The sequence below is a fragment of the Papaver somniferum genome, chromosome 5 (genome assembly GCF_003573695.1).
Source record: "Papaver somniferum cultivar HN1 chromosome 5, ASM357369v1, whole genome shotgun sequence".
NCBI classification, from domain to species: domain Eukaryota; kingdom Viridiplantae; phylum Streptophyta; class Magnoliopsida; order Ranunculales; family Papaveraceae; genus Papaver; species Papaver somniferum.
Window position 1 is genome coordinate 170,923,224 of NC_039362.1, and position 18,272 is coordinate 170,941,495.

An 18,272-nucleotide genomic window follows, 5' to 3' on the forward strand; every position below is an offset into this window, starting at 1 on the left:
CACATTTGAGAAGCGGATTTGGACCATCCAATTAACCTTATTTCTTGCCGTAATTGTGAGGAGAAGGCGACTGCAGAACATAGAACCCATAGAAAGATGCTTTAGATGTAAAACATATGGCTATATTATTCTTATTAATATGGAATTTCAAGTGACGGTTCATTGTCCTATCCCTAGCAATATGTTTAGTACGACAAATATATAAAAGATATTAGTCGAGGATCATTTATATTGGAATCGACAATCAATTGACGACGATGGATTTTTCTACGCAAAAAAGAAGAAGAAGAGAATAAATGAATTCGACCAGTTTCTGAAAAAGGAAGAAACTGTTTTTTTGATTTGATTTGAGATTGTGACTAGGTTAATAAATATATAATGCGTTATTAGTTTCGTTTAGTTTAAGGTTAATACAAATATAAAGGGCATGATTACATGATGTTTTTTTTTTTTGCTGATTCGACGTTTGGATCTGACTATGCCATATCAAAACTTGTTTGTTTTTTTAGTTTGAGTCAGATCTGACTCACGACGTAACTCAGTCATAAACCCCGATTTAGACCCATTTGGAAAAATGTCCAGATTCATGGACCAAAACCACTGCCACGCTTATTTTTGAGTCAGTTGAGTCAAATCCAGCCGAATCAGGTGATTTTAGTCGGATCCAAACGACTGAGATTTATTCTTAAAGGACAAAGAAAAAAGAAAGCACTAAGACAATCCTTATCCATGGACTAATCAATTTAATGGATGGGCATTTGCGTGGTGAACCTTAGAATTTTAAGACCCAATTATTACACTACGAGTGGCGCGTCAAAAAGTTTCGATCTACGAAGTTGGGAACGACCGACGTAATCTACACCCCAGATGAAATTTCTTTTACGAATCGTTTTTTTCTGTACCAAAAAAACTAATACCCATTCAATTTAAAACTCGAAAAATGGATTTATTTTGGCCATTTTTTTTTTATTTAGAGTCCTCCGTATGACGTTTCTACGTTATCTATGTCACCGGAATTGACTTTGGTTTTTTTGAACTTCTTCTTTGCCCTCTTTTATGGTTTTAGCGGTCAAAATTTTCACCTTTCCACGCGCGGGCCCGCGATCTGGTAATTCCCAAAAAAATAAAAACAATCAAGTCCCCAAAAATCCCACTCTTGACCGCGGGGATGGTAATTCTATTCAAGTAACCAGGACCGACGGAGACGACTGAAAGCGCGCGAGAAATCAGGAAATAAAACCCTAATTCTCATCACCATCTTCAAATTGGAGTACTTAAATTGCCAGGTTATTGAATTTCTTCTTCATTCAATCTATTTATCGATATAATTTTGAATTCTTTGTGTAAAAAGTTTGGAATTCTTTGTGTAAGGAGAGTGTGATTGATTGATTGATTAATGGGTAGGAAGAAAGCCAGACCACATAGGTCAGGTGGTGGGAAAATATCATCATCATCACTAACAACAGCTAATGGTACTACTGGTAGTCTAAATTCAGATAAAACCCTAGATGCAGACTCGAATAAGAACATAGAACCACAAGTTAAACCTTTCTTATTAGTAGATATTGATCAGACATTATGTTCTACTCATGAGCATCTTGACATTGCTGAAATTGTTTTGAAAGATTTTAATTACAAGTCTAGAGATGAAAGATTATTTGATTTTGAAAAAGATAAGGAGTTTTCTCTTAGGTTTAGGTTATGTAATTTACAAGAGGAATTTGCGAATCGTTTTCGGTTCGGGCATGTCGCGGTTATGCCTGCTCATGATATCTTTTTGGAGTTGTTAGTGGATAAGGAGATGGGTGAGGGTGATAAAGTGGTTGTGTTTGAGGGGAATTTTGATGGTTCAGATGAAGGGATTTCTAGTCTTGTTCAGTTGATTAGTCAGAAGATGTTGGCGGTGAGACCGGTGAAAGAGGTTAGGGTTTCCGAGGAGGAAGAATTTGTATCTATCACGTTGAGAGTGGAGATATTGAAGACTGCATTTGATTTGTGTGGATCACTTTTGGAGACTTCTAGGAAGCCGTGGAAAAAGAGTATGATGAGTGTTATGTCTTGGTTAAGACCTGAAGTTACGACTTGTGGAGATATTTATACTGGTATTGAGGAAACTGAGAATATGGAGATTGATGCTTGTATGGATGAGACAGTAGAAGGGAGTAGTGGATGTGATCCAAGAGATAGTACTACTGGATTCGATGTTGCAGAGTTCTATGATTCAGTCAAACCATCCAAGTGAGTTATATTTAAGGTTTTACACTTTTGAGCAGTCCTCACATTTTGTAGATTTATGATACAAATTAGCCATTAGTTATCTGATTTGACTAATACTACTATTCTGTCGTGGTCACAGGGGAGAGCCGATGCTAGATGATGAACTCCCTGACTTGCGTCCTACATTGAGACCTTACCAGCGTCGTGCAGCTAATTGGATGGTACAAAGAGAGAAAGGAGCTTCAGAGATTTTGAATTATCAAAATCAATTTTTTAGGCCGCTCAGTGTAACTGTTTGTTTCCTAGATACAGAGTCCAAAATGTTTTACAATCCGTACAGGTATTCTCTCTTTTCTAATTTTTCCGTTGAAAAATTGAAAATGTTGAGTTTATGCCGCCATACAAACATGTATTGCTTTTCTTCTGCTTACCGACTCCACTTTTTTGTAATATATTTTCAGTGGAAATATTTCATTGCATCCAGAATCATCGTCGTCGTACGTCTCTGGCGGGATTCTTGCGGGTAAGGCTTATATGTCTAGTTTACTTTTTACAGTTACAACTTACAGCTGTTTCTGAGTTTTGAAAGATGGGAATTTCATGACTCTTGAGTTTACCGACATTAATTAGATTGTAAGCAGCACACTAAATGAACACAAACAGTACAGAAGTTTTGTTTTTTCAAGAGATGATTAAGAAATATGTGAAATTTGTTGATTAGGATTTCAGCTCATGCTTCTTGTGATACCTCACATTTGACTTTTGTGTGTATTTGGTATTTGGCTTAGTCACATGGGGTGACATTTAACAATGCATGAGTTGAAATTAGCTTCATGTTCATGCTGCTGAATTGCCATCCTCCGCTGTTAGTAATTTTTGTTCCCTCTGACATGTTTTTAATTGTTAACCGTGCTTCATGTTTGGCAACCTCAGATGAGATGGGCCTGGGAAAAACTGTCGAACTGCTCGCTTGCATCTTTGCTCATCGCAGGCCAACATCTGATGGCGACATAACTTTTAACAATCAAATGCAAGTTAACCGACATCAGATTAGTAACCTAAAGAGATTAAAAAGAGAACGTGTCGAATGCATATGTGGGGCTGTGAATGAGAGCCATAAATATAAAGGATTATGGGTACAATGTGATATTTGCGATGCTTGGCAGCATGCAGATTGTGTTGGTTACTCAACAGTAAGTAGTCCTTCGGATTCTCATGAAGCTGCAGAGGGTACAGGCCATCAGCAGGTTCCATCTGTGAAGAATAATGAAAGCAGCTCAACCAAAATAGTTGAAGATGATGGGAATTTTACTTGCCAATTGTGCTTGGAACTGATTCAAGCCTCTAGTTCTCCAGTTAATACTGGGGCAACTCTTGTTGTGTGTCCAGCTTCAATTTTACAACAGTGGAATGCAGAAATCATTCGGTATGTTTTGTCTTAAAATTATTGTTCACATTTGGGAGGAACTGTAAATTCTGCATGGCTTTGAATTGTTTAAAATGGATGCGAAAAAACTTGCAATGAAGCTCACATATATTTACGTTCTTTGTTTTAGTCATATAGAACCAGGTTCGCTCAAAATTTGTATATATGAAGGTGTGAGGAATGCTTCGCTTTCAGCTACTTCTACAATGGATATATGCGAACTTATCAATGCTGATATTGTCTTGACAACATACGATGTTCTGAAAGGAGATCTATCGCATGATGGTGATAGGCATGAAGGTGATCGCCGCTTAATGAGATTCAAGAAAAGGTACATCACAAGTTTCCTTCCATGATATCAAGATATTGGCTTTTCTTTTGATATTTACAGTTTTTTTGTTCTTTTTATAAATATTTCCTTCTAAGAATCGATGTTGTTAGTACTTAGAACAGATCTTACGAGTTACGAGTGAGCATTTAAGAGGAGTAACTATTTATGTCTTTGGAGTTACAACTTTCTTGTTTTATTTGTTTTCGTTGGAGTAATTAATCTTTTTGCAGGTATCCGGTTGTACCCACACTCCTCACAAGAATATTTTGGTGGAGGATTTGCTTGGATGAGGCACAAATGGTAGAGAGTAATGTAGGTTATGCTACGGAAATGGCATTACGGCTGCATGCTAGGTATCATTGGTGTATTACTGGTACTCCTATACAGCGTCGCCTTGATGACTTGTATGTACTTTTGAGATTCCTTAAGGCTACTCCGTACGACACTCACAAGTGGTGGATTAAAGTTATAAGAGATCCATATGAGGTACATACACCTTTTTCTTTTCTGTTAGAACAAATGCTCCATTCTTAAATCTTGATTTGAGACTACCCATCTTGCTATGTTGAAATTTGTTCTGGGAACAACTATCCATGTTTCATTTCTACTCCGTGACCTGCATTTCTTCTTTTCTCAGAGGAAGGATACCGGTGCGATACAACTAGCACACAAGTTCTTTAAGCAAATCATGTGGCGTTCATCAAAAGCAGATGTATCAGATGAATTGCAGCTTCCCCCACAAAAAGATTCAGTAGCATGGCTTACTTTCTCAGCTATTGAAGCACATTTTTACCAGAGGCAACACGAGACTTGTGTTAATTACGCTCGTGAACTTATTCGAAGCTTTAAAGACAATGCCCGTCAAAGCGAAATACATGGTAATTAATAACTTGCATGCTTCTTTTAAGTACCAATGGAAGAATGTCGTTTAAAAGATTTTTCCTTTTCAGATTCTGAATCAATCGAGCGCTCAGCCGATCACTTACTCACCCATTATGAGGCTGCGAAACTGCTGCAGTCTTTATTGAAGCTTCGTCAGGCCTGTTGTCATCCTCAAGTTGGGAGCTCTGGGTTGCGTTCTATTCAACATTCTCCTATGACAATGCAGGAGATACTGGATGTTACACTTAAGAACTCTGTTTCCCAGTTGATACTTTGATTCCCCCCCCCCCCCCCCCCCCCCTGTTTTTTATTTAAAGGACCCGTTATGCAGGTTCTTGTGGGCAAAACCAAGACTGAGGGAGAGGAAGCTCTGAGAAAACTAATTGTTTCTTTGAACGGATTGGCTGGAATAGCTGTGCTTGAGCAAGACCCATCTCGAGCAGTATCAATGTACAGAGAAGCATTGGCATTAGCTGAAGAGTACTCTGATGACTTTCGCTTGGACCCTTTGCTGAATCTTCACATTCATCATAATCTGGCTGAGATACTCCCAGTCACTTCAGGTTATTCACAAGAGCACTGCTCAATGGGAGGACAACTCTCTGATAACGCTGAAAAGAGAGATTCTAAACTGTATGGAGTTAGTGAGTTTGGTCAACACCCTATGAAGAGACAAAAGATAAGTGAGGATAATAGCTCTTCATATCTAACTAGTCAGAATTCGCAGCAAGAGGAATCACATGTTGCTTCTGAGCTGGAACACACAGGTGCCCAAGGGAACAAAGGTACCGATAATGATGTCCAGCAGCAAATGTCATCTAGATCCTTTGCTGAAGGTTGTTTGAGAGAATGTGAAAATACTAAATTAAAGTACTTGTCTATGTTCAATTCCAAGCTTTCCTCGGCTCAGCAAGAGTTTCGAAATGCACATATGCAGGTAGGTCTCTGTTACATATTGTACATCATCTTTCTCCATATAAGATAACTCTAGGATTTGCACCTTCTGTTTAATAGGGCCCACGACATAACTCTAGCAAAACAGAATAAAAGGATCCAATCGTACAAAACATTAACATTTGTGTAACATTCTTTGAGGGAAGATACAGAAAATATGACTAAGTATACAAGCAACCCAATAGACGCCGTTTTATGTTAATCTGTTTGAATGTGGAATATAAAACTTTTCGTAGATGTATTTGATGTCAGTAATCATTTTATGTCTCTAAAGGTATCCAACGCGTTCGGCGAGCAACAAAAGCAGCCTACAAACTGGTGGCTGGAAGCTCTTCAGCTTGTGGAGCAGAAAGAGAGCTCCTCAAATGAGTTGATCAGAAGAATTTGTGATGCTATCTCTGGGACATTAAATAGTTCCAAGTCGCCTGGAATTGCTTCAAGGTAATTTTAGTTCAAGAATATGTTTCACATGATGTTCTGTTAGCCCGATACGCCATTAATATGTGTTTGGATTTGTTATGGCTGGTACGACCAGGTTTCAAAGTACAAGTGGTCTGAAGTACGTAATCCAGACGTGTCTGGATTCGTTAGAAGCCTCTAGACAAGATTTACTTGGAAGGGTCTTGGAGATTGATCTGACAATGGAGAAACCCAGGGATGAGGATATTGCACGTGTGAGATACTGTCGAAATTGTCAAGATAATAAGGATGGTCCTCTATGTGTTCTTTGTGAGTTGGACGAGTTATTTCAGGTCAATAACTCATTTTTTCCCTGAATATTTATCTTGCAAGTAAAGGTGAGATCCTTATTTTGTCTATTTCTGCACCTTGCCTTTTGCAGGCATATGAGGCAAGACTTTTCCGCCTTACAAAAGGAGGTGATGGAGGGATGATTGCGTCCGCTGAGGAGGCAGTTGACTTGCAAAAGAAGAAATCTGAGTTGAATCGCTTCTATTGGGGATTATCACGTCCCAAGGATGGCTCATCCTCATCCCTTGATGGTAATAAAGAGGATAAGAAGCAGAGGGATGTGAGGGCGAAAGTAGTGGTTAGTTAATTCTTTCCGTTGTTTGCTTTTCTTTTAGCTGTAATTATTTTATTTTCTGTACAATTTGTTTTCTCAAGGTTAGTTCCTATCCACTTGGCGGACGGTTGACCCGAGTTCAATGTAGTAGCCATTTTGGCTCATAGTATCTGATGGTAATTTGGTGTTGGTATACTGATATGAGTATGTGGGCAGGTGTCAAGATCTCCTTCTGAATTAGAGATTGTGCTTGGGGTTATAAAAAGCTATACTAAATCTCTGATAGGAAAAGAAGCTTTGTCAGTGGCTAACAAACATCTACGTCTGCTTGAGGTAATTGTATAACGGTTCTGTATGTTTTTATTTCTAAAGGCATCCAGTTTATTTATTTGTGTATTTTTTTTATTTAGGGTATGCGGAAGGAGTTCACCCAAGCAAGGTTCTTGGCCACAGCTCAGTCTCAAGTTTTGCGTGCTCATGATGAGATTAAGATGGCAACTTCACGGTTGCGTCTAAGGGAGGATGAAAATGACACTTCTCTTGATGCTTTAAGTTCAGCAGAACTAGTCGCAGCTAATGTCGAATTCTCTAATGAGAAATTTGTTTCCTTGTCCTTGCTGTCCACTATAAAAGGGCAACTTCGTTATTTGAAGGTACAACCAATATGAGCCTGTCTTACTTCATTAGTTTTTTCATATTATGAAATTCCGATATACCCTGATAAGGACTCGTTTTATGAAATTATATTTCAGGGATTAATTCTTTCTAAGCAAAAGGTTCAACTAGATAGACCTAATTCACCCACGAACGTGGACACTGATAACTCATCGGCTGCTTCTCCCTACACTAGAGAACAAAACGGGTTTATAAATAAAGCTGAAGATGAGGCTTGCCCAGTTTGTCAAGACAAACTCCAGCACGAGAGAATGGTTTTCCAGTGTGGGCATGTTACTTGCTGTAGATGTAAGTCTTTCAGGGTTCTGAACTTTTACATCTTTTTTGTCTATCACAGATTAATTGACTGAACTTTCTCTGGCTACATATTTCTTTGCATACTGCTTTGCAGGTTTGGTTGCAATGTCAGAGAGATCAAAGTCTCGAAATAAATGGATTATGTGCCCAACTTGTCGGAAACCTACAGATCTTGGGAATATTGCCCTTGCTGATGATAGCCAGAGCAAAGCCTGTAATTCTGGTCTATCAAGTGTGTCCCAAGGTCATGAAATGGTCGAAGCTTCTATTAGTGTTCAAGGTTCATATGGAACAAAGGTCTGTAATGTCTATCTAGCTCTAGCTTTTTTTTTTGCATATTTTTTTCTTCTACTATGCTATGTGATGTCTGCAACTTCTGTGATTTTTGTCTGTCTGTATAATGAAGATAGAAGCCGTGACAAAGAGAATCCTTTGGATAAAGTCTACAGACCCAAAAGCAAAAGTTCTTGTCTTCTCAAGTTGGAACGATGTCCTTGATGTATTGGAACATGCATTCTCTGCTAACAACATCAGTCATATTCGGATGAAAGGGGGCAGGTAACAGGATCTACCAGGAACTGATTCTTAGTTTCTTATTCATATATCATTTCTTCCTGGAATATCATTTTATATGGATGGTGAATAATTACTGTTCTGCTATTGCAGGAAATCACATGTTGCACTTTCGAAGTTCAAGGGTGAAAGAGAACCAGAAGAAAAGTCTATTCAAGTACTGCTGCTTCTATTCCAACATGGAGCTAATGGTCTCAATCTCTTGGAAGCACAACATGTCATTCTTATAGAGCCACTTCTGAATCCTGCAACAGAAGCACAAGCAATCAACAGAGTGCATCGAATTGGACAAGACAAAACAACTCTTGTTCATCGTTTTATAGTACGTTGAAGAAAGCATATTTAAGCACCCTTAGTATATGTCACTATTTGTAAGATATTTTTAACAAGTATGTATCACTATTTGTAATATGTGTTTCATTTTTCTCTCATTATCAGGTGAAAGATACTGTTGAAGAAAGCATATATAAATTGAACCGAGGCCGATCAACTAGTTCAGTTATAAGTGGGAAAACTAAGAATCAAGATCAGTCAGTTCTGACGCTTAAAGATGTGGAGTCTCTGTTTTCTTCAGCAACACCTTCTATGCAATTAGAAGATAAGAATGTTGAGACAGGAAGTCTAAAACACTTGCCTCCTGCTGTTGCTGCTGCTTTAGCTGCGGAGAGGAGATTGAAGGAGAGTTTGACACGATCAATGTGAGCCGAAGCATCATCTCTCAGGTTCAGAAATCATCTGCAGACTGGAGTGTAAGTGCGATGATTATATATCTTACATTTTCTAACTGACACTAAGATGCCCTGTGTTACCTAGCGTATATCGGATTCCATCCAGCAGCTTGTTTCTGTTAGTCAAATCAGTACTTGCCTTGATACATGTGAATCGAGAACCTTTTTCTAGCTCTATTTCTCCCTAAGTCTATCTTCTACTTCCTTAACAGTAGCAGGAGTACCATTTAGGCAACTAACTGGGGAATGGTACCAAACATGAAGTAAAGCAGTTACTACAAATTCAACGGTGCGACCACCACCCACAATACCTGACGCCCGGCGTAACTTCCCCTTTCACCATGTTTCCCTGGAGTTGGTTGATGCCATTGGTTTTGTCACAAGGCCTTTCGTGATTTCCCATTTTCTTAGAAGATAATTGCTTTCACAATTGAGCTTTTCGCTTCATTACTCTTTCAAGGTAAATACAACTTAAACCTCATTGTTTCCAAGTGTTTGTTTGGTTTTGTTACTAGTTCTTGTGGATTTAAACGTTTAGGGGTTAGCAAATCAATTTTGATTGTTTCCAAGTGTTTGTTTGGTTATGTCATAATTATGTTTTGATTGTGTTATTTATTATACAGATTCAATGCGGTTATCACGTTCCATCATCTATGTTGAGTTGGGGCTCTGCCGTTGAAAACTGGCAAAGACCATAAACCCTTGAGGTCCAGAGCTCAAACATTTCAGCCACACCAGCAATGCTCGAGTTTCTCTGGTAAACAGTTGGATGATGCTTCTAGTGTTGCTGACTTCAACATCCAAAGAGGCGTCTACTCTCGCTGCGAGGCGGGTTTTCAAGCACAGGTGAGTCACAAAAAGCAGTCCGACTTGTCAGTCACCAGTCCACTCAGAGGTGAACTACCAGGAAGAGTAAAGATGGTGAACTTAACTGACCATCAATGTTAAGTTGCATTCTGCAGTGGTTGTACACTGCTAATAGTTTTACCACTGTAGATTTTGAAGCATTAGCGTCTCTTTCTTGGTCCAAAATGAAAAATGCTCTGTAATCTGGCTACCCACCTCATTTAACTAACATGTGAAACTTAAAAAGCTCCAATTTTATATTTGTTGATAACATATTACACCATTCCATGTAATATGATGACATAATCAATGCGCAGTAGTAGTCATCATGATTCATGACACGAGTAACAGATTGAATTTTAGTGTAGTATTTTCTGGGCTGGTCAAAAACAGGGCACAGTTTTGATGTAAACAATGCAGACAGACAGACTGTCTAGTTACTTAACAATATAAGAGAAGAAAGCTTATCATAATAGTCCACTTGTTGTTTAGTACATTGAAGCGCGTGCCTCCTCTCTGGTGATGGTCATCACTTTCCTTGACACGTAGCTGCTGCATTTCTCTATCTATATAAACACCACTCTCTAGGATAGACAGGCCAGACTGCTCAAGTGCAACTCTCTAGGGAAATAAAAAAGTCCATCCTCAAAAGTTGAAATTTGTTTTGCAATGGAAGTTGCTGCTGCTGCTGTCCCGCGCACATACCCAATCTCGTTAGTTCCATCACCTTGCAAGACTGCAACAGCTCATCCTCCTCAGTACCGTATTCATCATAATGGTTGCTGTTGTTTATCATCTAAGGGGATTCGGCAAAAAACAGTGAGCCCGATTTTGAGCACCAGACTGTCCAAGATGCCCGCCAGTTCAAGAACCTTAGCATCAAAGACTGACACTGCCACCGTCGAACCCAGGAAGAACCAGAGTTATCTATCTGAAGAAGATGAGGAAATGGAGATTGACAGTAAATTTATAGAGAGACTGGAATTGTTGGAAGAACAGGCGCTACAAATCGGGAATGACAGCGATGATGATGAAGATGGTGGAGGACGAGAGGCGACTGATTACAACAGAAGGGCTCAGATCTTTGACAAATGCTCCAAAGTTTTCCAGGCTCTCAAACATGGAGAATGATTAAATCAAGTAATTGTTTTTCTTTTCTTTTTTTTTATGTCAGTTTAATACTTTTAGAAGATTGTGATAAATGATCCATCTAATAAAACAGAAGTTTTACAAAATTTCATGCATCAAAGGGTTTAGTTAAAAGACAACAACACCTCAATTTTAAGGACCTAAATTACTGTAGAAGAAGATATCAAACTGACTGGGGATCTTGAGGGTTATTGGTACTATCACCATCAGCCTTTACAGGTCGGCGACCCTTATCAGGACCACCAATTACACCCCATGCTTCAAATTGCCTCTGCCTAGCTCTTGCCCTATCTTTCTCTTCTTCAGATTTCGAGGAGAAACAGTATGGGCATGAAACTCCATATTCCCACTCTGGAGCTTCCATGTCTGCGTCACTCACAGGCTGCTTACATCCGTAGCACAACTTGAAAGTTCCTTGAGATAATCCATGGTCAACTGAAACTCTTTTGTCAAACACAAAACATTCTCCTTCCCAGAGGCTTTCTGTTTCCGGAATTTCCTCCAGATATTTCAGTATCCCACCTTTTAAATGGTAAACCTTCCAACCAAATAAAAATATACTCAAGTTTATGTGAATACGGGATACAATTCGCAAATTCAAGTGAACAAGAGAAAAATAGGGGCGATTGATTGGGTGTCTTTCATTTAACTTGTAAAAGTTCAATAGTACTAATCATAAGGAAATGGAAGAGCTCCGTTGGATACCTACCTCTTCAATGCCCTTGCTCATGAGAAAACTGGAAGCTTTCTCGCATCGAATCCCGCCAGTGCAGTACATTGCAACCCGTGGTGGTGCCTGGTCATTGGATTGTTCTATTCCACTTTTATCTGACCCATCAGCCTCCATCTGCTGTTGTCCGCCATTAGAGCCAGCTGGTAATAAATTATCATCCACCCAAGATGGGAATTTACGGAAGGCCGTTGTACATGGATCTACAGCTCCTTTAAACTTCCCAATCCTAGTCTCATACGAATTTCGAACATCAATTACTATCTGCAGGAGTCAAATGGCAGCAAATTCGAACTACGTGTATAAGGTTATCAAGGCAAATGTTCAACAGATGGTTTATATGACTAGATACTAAAAGCAATCACTCACAGTTTCAGGGTCACTAATCAGTTCATTCCATTCTTTTGGGTCCACGTACTTTCCAACTCTTTCGATGGGTGACACTGATGGCATTCCAAGAGAAACTATCTGGCCACACAGATACGCTAGATGATAAGATGTCAACCAAATAAAAGTGCTATGGAAAGGAAGAAGGGGTCAACGGGTTGCATGTCAGTACCTCTTTCTTCACCTTGACTCGCACGTGATCCCATCGAAAAGGTGCATCTTCTCCTGCACCAAGAGGGGAACTGCTAGTGTGTCCATGATGGATGGCTTCTTCCTCGGGACTCACTGGGGATTCGATCTGTCTAAGGCCTTTTAACCGGTCATCAGATTGTATGAAACCAAGAACTGTTTCCACTGATTCTCTTATCCCACAAATGCTCCCATTGATTCCTTCAGGTGCAAGAATAATACCACCTGAAACACGCTGAACAAGATCAGCTAGGTGAGGGACCAATGACAAGGTATAAACAGAAACCGTTACAAAGTAGATGAAGTCATATAAAAAATTATAGAAAACATAAAACGTAACAGCAGATTACACATACTAAAACCTACAGCAATGTTCCAGCAACACCTTCCCGATCCTCCTGCAACTATACATGTGATAGAAGAATGCACTCATAAAAATTACTTTTCCTACCAATGCTATTACACAGACATTGGGCTGCTCACAGCATGCAGACATATTCTGATGCCGAAGCTGCTACACTTCCACCAACCCCTTCCACCAATCCCTTCTACCACTAGGTGGCACCATCCAGGCCCAATACCTACATCATGACACGTAATGGTGAAAGGGAGTGGGGGAAGGGGTTGGGGGGTTATATAGCATTATAGTTCTGATGCTCCACTGAAGCACTGCAAGCAGTAACTAAAGATAGCAAGCGCTGAAGCACTGCAAACAGTAACTAAGGATAGCAAGCAGGCAGAATCAGAAACTTTATTACAAGCAATCACATGGGCACCATAGAAACAACTTATTCACATCCACCTTGTCGAAGAATGCAAATATGTTGTAAATACAGTCAAAAATTATGTACGAAGGTGACGGACGAAGGCTAGTTTGTTTCAAAATTGTTGATCTCTTTTGCTAGATAGCAGTGTCTATAAGTAAACCGGTTCGTGAATACTATGGCAAGTGGCTTTGTACACGAAGTTAGGAGGTATAATGAACTATACAAGCGGTTATGCACGAAGCAAGGAAGTATAGTGAACCACATAGAGCCACTTAATATAGTTCATTATAACCTTCTTAACGTGTATAACCACTCATTACTACCATTCTAGTAATTAGACTTTCCAAGCTTCTTCAACTGGTGTAAAACCCAATCATCACAAAACATTCAAAACTGGTCTTTGAGAGATTCAGTTCTAGACACTCAAAATGTCACAAAGTAGATGAAGTCATATAAAACATTATAACAAACCTAAAATGTAACAACAGGTTATATACACTAAAAGCTACAGAAATGTTCCAACAGAGAGAAACAACACATTGCACCAGATATCAAGGTATCAACTAAATTAAATTTCCTATTCAAGGCATAGACACACTTCACTGGCAGTTGACAATCACTAGGGACTTCACTGTTCAAGTTACTTACCTATACTAAACCTCATATTTTAACTACCAAAAACAAAAAACCAAGAAAGGGCTCTCTTTACGACATCCGAAAGTGCCATATAAAGTCAATATGCAACTCTTACAAGGAACTCTAATTTGACCCCTCCTTCAAAGCACGTTCCCTTTGTCGGTAAGACCAAGAAACTGAACAGATACTACCAACCAGCTCAAAATTTCTTAACATGGCTAAAAGTCTCCTCACCACCACAGGTTCTACCGATACTACCACAACACTCACTGCATTAACATTAACACTAGCAGCATGGCTAAAAGTCTCCTCACCCTTCCTGCTGCAACTATATGTACAAAATTGAAGAATGCAATTATAAAAACTTGTCTTCCAACACAATGTTACTGTTACTGCACACATTGAACTACAGTTCACAGCATGGGTTACTTGAAATTGGCTTGGTATAGTTTAAGATACATCCTAACTTCGCTGAGGACTATCGATTATAACTACTATTTTAATGATAGGTTTTCCAATCTTCTTCAATTGGTGCAGAACCAATTCATCACAAAACATTCAAAATTGATTTCTACAGAGAAAACCTAATCAGGTCTAAAAGGTCAAAATGAGCAATTTTTATGGTTTATAAACACTAAAAATTCAAAACCCAGGATCAAAATTAACTCAGCAGTCAAAGGAATAATCAATTTAACCAAACCCCTAATTCAAAAAAATAGAAGGACTCACCAGCTGTTGACAGAGATTCTTCAATGGCTTCCGCAAATCAGCATGGTCGGGAAAATCAGCAAACTTGTAAAAAGAAACAACTACAAGAGGAGAAGCAGGAGGAGCTTCGGATGCTGATGATTGAGAGGTGGTAACTGGAATTGCCTGATTCGAAACCCTATTAGCAACAAAGGGTTTGGAGATAGAGGTGAGCTGCTGTTGTTGGTGGTGAGAGATGCCATTAGGGTTGGAATTAGAGGTGGAGAAGATTGGAAGATGATTAGAGTTGTGAGGATGAGTAGAAGGCATCTCAGCACAAGGGATTTTCACTGAAGGTGAAAATTTGGGGTTAGGGCTTGTTGTTGAAGATGAAGATAACATCCTCCTCCTCCTCCTCCTGAGTAGTCGTAATATTGGGGAAGAAGATGTTGGGTACTTGAATTGGAGGAAGAGGAGCTGCAATGGAGATGATGTTGTTAGCATCTACTCTCTCTTCTCTGTCTCGCTTCAAGTAGAAGAAGATGTTGGGAACTGGAAATAAGAGCAACAACCGCCGTATATGCCCACCGTTTCTCCCTTCCAACGTCCGGGCAGGAACAAGACAATTGAATACCGGCGGCGGGGCTCCGACCCCAAGGAATCTTTAGAGCACCTGGTGCCTCCCTTTTGGGAACCGAGGATTCGTGGATCTATTTTATTTTTATTTATTTTTCTTGACAAACAAAATTGGTATGGGAGGTTTGGGATTTAAGGAAGCTGGAAGGCGGAAAAAACAATGTTAGGTAGAGCAGTCTAGAAATTAGTTGATAATCCAAATGACCTACGAGTTAGGATTCCGAAAGAAAAGTACTTCAAAAAATCAGGGTCATTATTCAATTTACCGATCAAAGAAAAAAAAGAAATCAGGGTCATTACTAACAAAGAAGAGGAGGATAAAACTTTATGTATAAGGAAGTGTATTCTTTAAAGCATAGAACAATTTTAATCAGCAGAAAGATAATAGTAGATGCATCGGGGAATAATTTTAATCAGCAGAGAGATATTCACAATAATACTTATGTCAGATTTAATTAACTCTTAACACAAAAAGTGGAATAAGGAAACTTTAGACAATCTTTTTAGTACTCCGGTAGTGGAAGATATTATGAAAATAAAGCTATACGGCTCCGAAGATGGGAACTTAAAGAACGACAAACGGAGGTGGAACCTTACGAATTCTCAGTCAAGTATTCATATGCTAAACTGAAAAATTCAAAAAATCAAGCTTCATCTCGTTCTCCAAAGATCTGGAAAACTTTATGGAGCATGGATATGCCTGAAAGAATAAAATTGTTTGTTTGGAAATGTATTCATGATGCTTTACCAATAAGAAAACAAATAGGGATCTATTCTGAATGTGGAAACTTAGTGCGTTTTTCGCAATTCATCTGTTGAAACTATTCATCACCTTTTTTTTTATTGTGCATTTGCAAAGAAAGTTTGGCAACTGCCTCCAATAACAACATAAGGAGTAAATTCTAACTCTGAGTTTTGTACTTTTTTACTTGAAAATTAAGGAACGGGTCGCAAGTAAATAGAATGTAATCTCAATGGCTTTGGCTTCAACCAAATGCTGGTTCATTTGGAACGAGTGTGCCTGAGAGTTTTCCAAAATGAAACCAACACACTTATGCAAGTTCAATGTATGTCACTAGACATTACATTTGGCAACCAACTAGAGAGCATGAAAAGCAGGGTACTATAAACATGATTCCGAACATAAATTTAAGTTGGACAACACCATTTATGAATGCTTTTAAAATTAATTACGATGCATCATGGATCTCTGCGAATATTAAACCAGGCTTTGGTATCATTTATCGTAATTGGATAACCTCTTTCAAAGGATCTAAATATGGGAACTTCTTCGCAACCTTCATCGAAGAAGCAGAAGCTCCGACTTCGTTATGGGCGGTGATATGGGCCAAACATAAAGGAATTCAAAATTTACAAAAATATGTAGGTATATACATTATAGTAGTAATAAGAGATAATGAAATTAATATCAAGCATGAGAAAATAAATGGCAATAAGAGATTTCTATGAGTGTGATGAGGAAACAGAAGTTATAAGATATTTTGATCGGAATTATCTTAGTTTAATGCTCAAAAGCTTTGGTATATTATTGATAAAACTCCTAATTTCATTATGGATTGTGCTAGGAATGTATCATAATAACCAAACCAAAAATGACCAAAACAACATACCTTTGATTATTATGAGTCGATAAAATGATCGTTCATGTTTTTTTTACATTGCTTTCTTCTGATCTTCTACACAACAGGTTTTCGCTCTTCTACAGCCTTTCCCGCTCTTCAAAATATCTTTTCCTCTTATGTTCTAGCCTACCCACATATCAAAAATACAATTGATAATACGTAATTAACATAAACAAAAGAAATATTACGTACTCTTCGAAAATTAATTGTAATTACCTATCAATCTTATTTTTTCCAGCAATGTTTTTGACATGATTTGTATCACTGGAAAATTTCAAGTGTTCCCGTTGATCATTCTTTATGAATTGAGAGAGGACTAATCGTACGTATAATTGATATTCTTGTATTCACCCCTAAATGAGGATGAGAAAACTTGAGATATATTGCGTCATTATTAAAAACATATTCACCTCTTTTAAGCAGAAAAAATATGAATGAGTGTCTGAATAATTCAACATTTTAAGGAATTCTAGTTATATTCGCTTAGCCTGCGAGACCTATTTCAAATTTCCTAGGTGTAAAATATCTAATTTAACTTTCATTCCTTCTTCTGGTATCGTGGATCTTCGTTTTCCATCAACGACTTTGATCCTGAAAAATCCACAATAGATAGTTCCCTTAGCATTAAAGAATGTAGTATCACTAACATTATTTCAACTTGAGCACATGAGTTATGCATATTATATCATAAAAAAAACACTTACTATTTGTATACTATGGTTTTTTGTGATTGTACTCAAAAAAAATTCCGTTAAAAAAAACAGAAAAAAGGAACAAATTAATATAGGTTAACACCAAAAGAAGTATCATATTATTATATCAACACCGTGGTCTCTTTTCTCTTTGATGGAGTTGTGGTCATGTTTTTCCACTTGTCTTTAAGGTCCCCGGAAGTTCAGCCCACAAATATGTTAGCGTATTAATTTATCCAAGATGTTATGTCCAATTCCCTTCTCCATACTTGTTCGCAGTGCATAGAAGGGTCTGAACTTCATCTTACACATAGTTCTTCCTGAATCTCTATAGTTTAGGAGATTTCCTAACTCCTAAAGGTTTTACTTTTGGTCTATGACGATATCTGCCTTTATCAGTTAATCTGGATGATACATGTCCTGGAGACACAAACAGTAGTAGATGGGCATCCTGAGGTTACAGCAGTAAAAACTCTAGTATTAGATGGACCAGTGGAGTGTGATTAAGGAAATCTACCATCACGACATCTGTTGGAGAAATTCAAAGGACTTGAACATCTGTCAATCGATAATGTCGATGTTTCTTCTATAGAGGATTTTCCTTCTTTTAAAACTCTTAAGAGACTTAATCTATCAAATAATCATATTGATGGTGGTTTGAAGTTTCTTGTCGAAGCTGGTTTAAGTTCATTAAAATATCTACATCTATCAAATAATATGATCGAAGATTTTGATGCTTTACTTCCTCTTGTTGGGTTAAAGTTAGTTACTCTTGATTTATCTGGATGTCTTGTAACGAAGAT

At 38.3% G+C, this 18,272-nt stretch overlaps 2 protein-coding genes across 2 annotated transcripts; one reads left to right on the forward strand and one right to left on the reverse strand.

The window, feature by feature from the left end:
* The first annotated feature begins 1,148 nt into the window (after positions 1–1,148).
* Positions 1,149–10,310, forward strand: LOC113283632 (E3 ubiquitin-protein ligase SHPRH-like). Its single transcript, XM_026532961.1, has 21 exons — positions 1,149–2,238; positions 2,357–2,557; positions 2,679–2,740; positions 3,151–3,643; positions 3,774–3,974; positions 4,205–4,460; positions 4,612–4,852; positions 4,925–5,094; positions 5,188–5,793; positions 6,085–6,251; positions 6,346–6,562; positions 6,652–6,858; positions 7,051–7,167; positions 7,245–7,487; positions 7,587–7,797; positions 7,901–8,103; positions 8,213–8,364; positions 8,473–8,701; positions 8,818–9,128; positions 9,320–9,567; positions 9,731–10,310. Exons 1-19 carry the CDS (start codon positions 1,397–1,399, stop codon positions 9,079–9,081), a joined length of 5,082 nt encoding a protein of 1,693 aa, XP_026388746.1. The 5' UTR covers positions 1,149–1,396; the 3' UTR covers positions 9,082–9,128; positions 9,320–9,567; positions 9,731–10,310.
* An 835-nt stretch (positions 10,311–11,145) lies between these two features.
* Positions 11,146–15,217, reverse strand: LOC113283633 (rhodanese-like domain-containing protein 7). The gene is made up of 5 exons (XM_026532962.1): positions 14,541–15,217; positions 12,392–12,643; positions 12,202–12,300; positions 11,812–12,096; positions 11,146–11,640 (listed from the first exon to the last, which is right to left on the reverse strand). Exons 1-5 carry the CDS (start codon positions 15,000–15,002, stop codon positions 11,266–11,268), a joined length of 1,473 nt encoding a protein of 490 aa, XP_026388747.1. The 5' UTR covers positions 15,003–15,217; the 3' UTR covers positions 11,146–11,265.
* Positions 15,218–18,272: the final 3,055 nt, after the last annotated feature.

Excerpts from the sequence above, each read along its gene's own strand:
- LOC113283632 (XM_026532961.1), top strand. The coding sequence starts at position 1,397 with ATGGGTAGGAAGAAAGCCAGACCACATAGGTCAGGTGGTGGGAAAATA. Across the intron at positions 4,461-4,611 it reads TTATAAGAGATCCATATGAG|AGGAAGGATACCGGTGCGAT; the intron begins GTACATACACCT and ends TTCTTTTCTCAG. Across the intron at positions 7,798-7,900 it reads GCATGTTACTTGCTGTAGAT|GTTTGGTTGCAATGTCAGAG; the intron begins GTAAGTCTTTCA and ends ACTGCTTTGCAG.
- LOC113283633 (XM_026532962.1), bottom strand. The coding sequence starts at position 15,002 with ATGCTAACAACATCATCTCCATTGCAGCTCCTCTTCCTCCAATTCAAG. Across the intron at positions 12,097-12,201 it reads TGATTAGTGACCCTGAAACT|ATAGTAATTGATGTTCGAAA; the intron begins GTGAGTGATTGC and ends TGACTCCTGCAG. Across the intron at positions 11,641-11,811 it reads TGAGCAAGGGCATTGAAGAG|GTTTACCATTTAAAAGGTGG; the intron begins GTAGGTATCCAA and ends TTTGGTTGGAAG.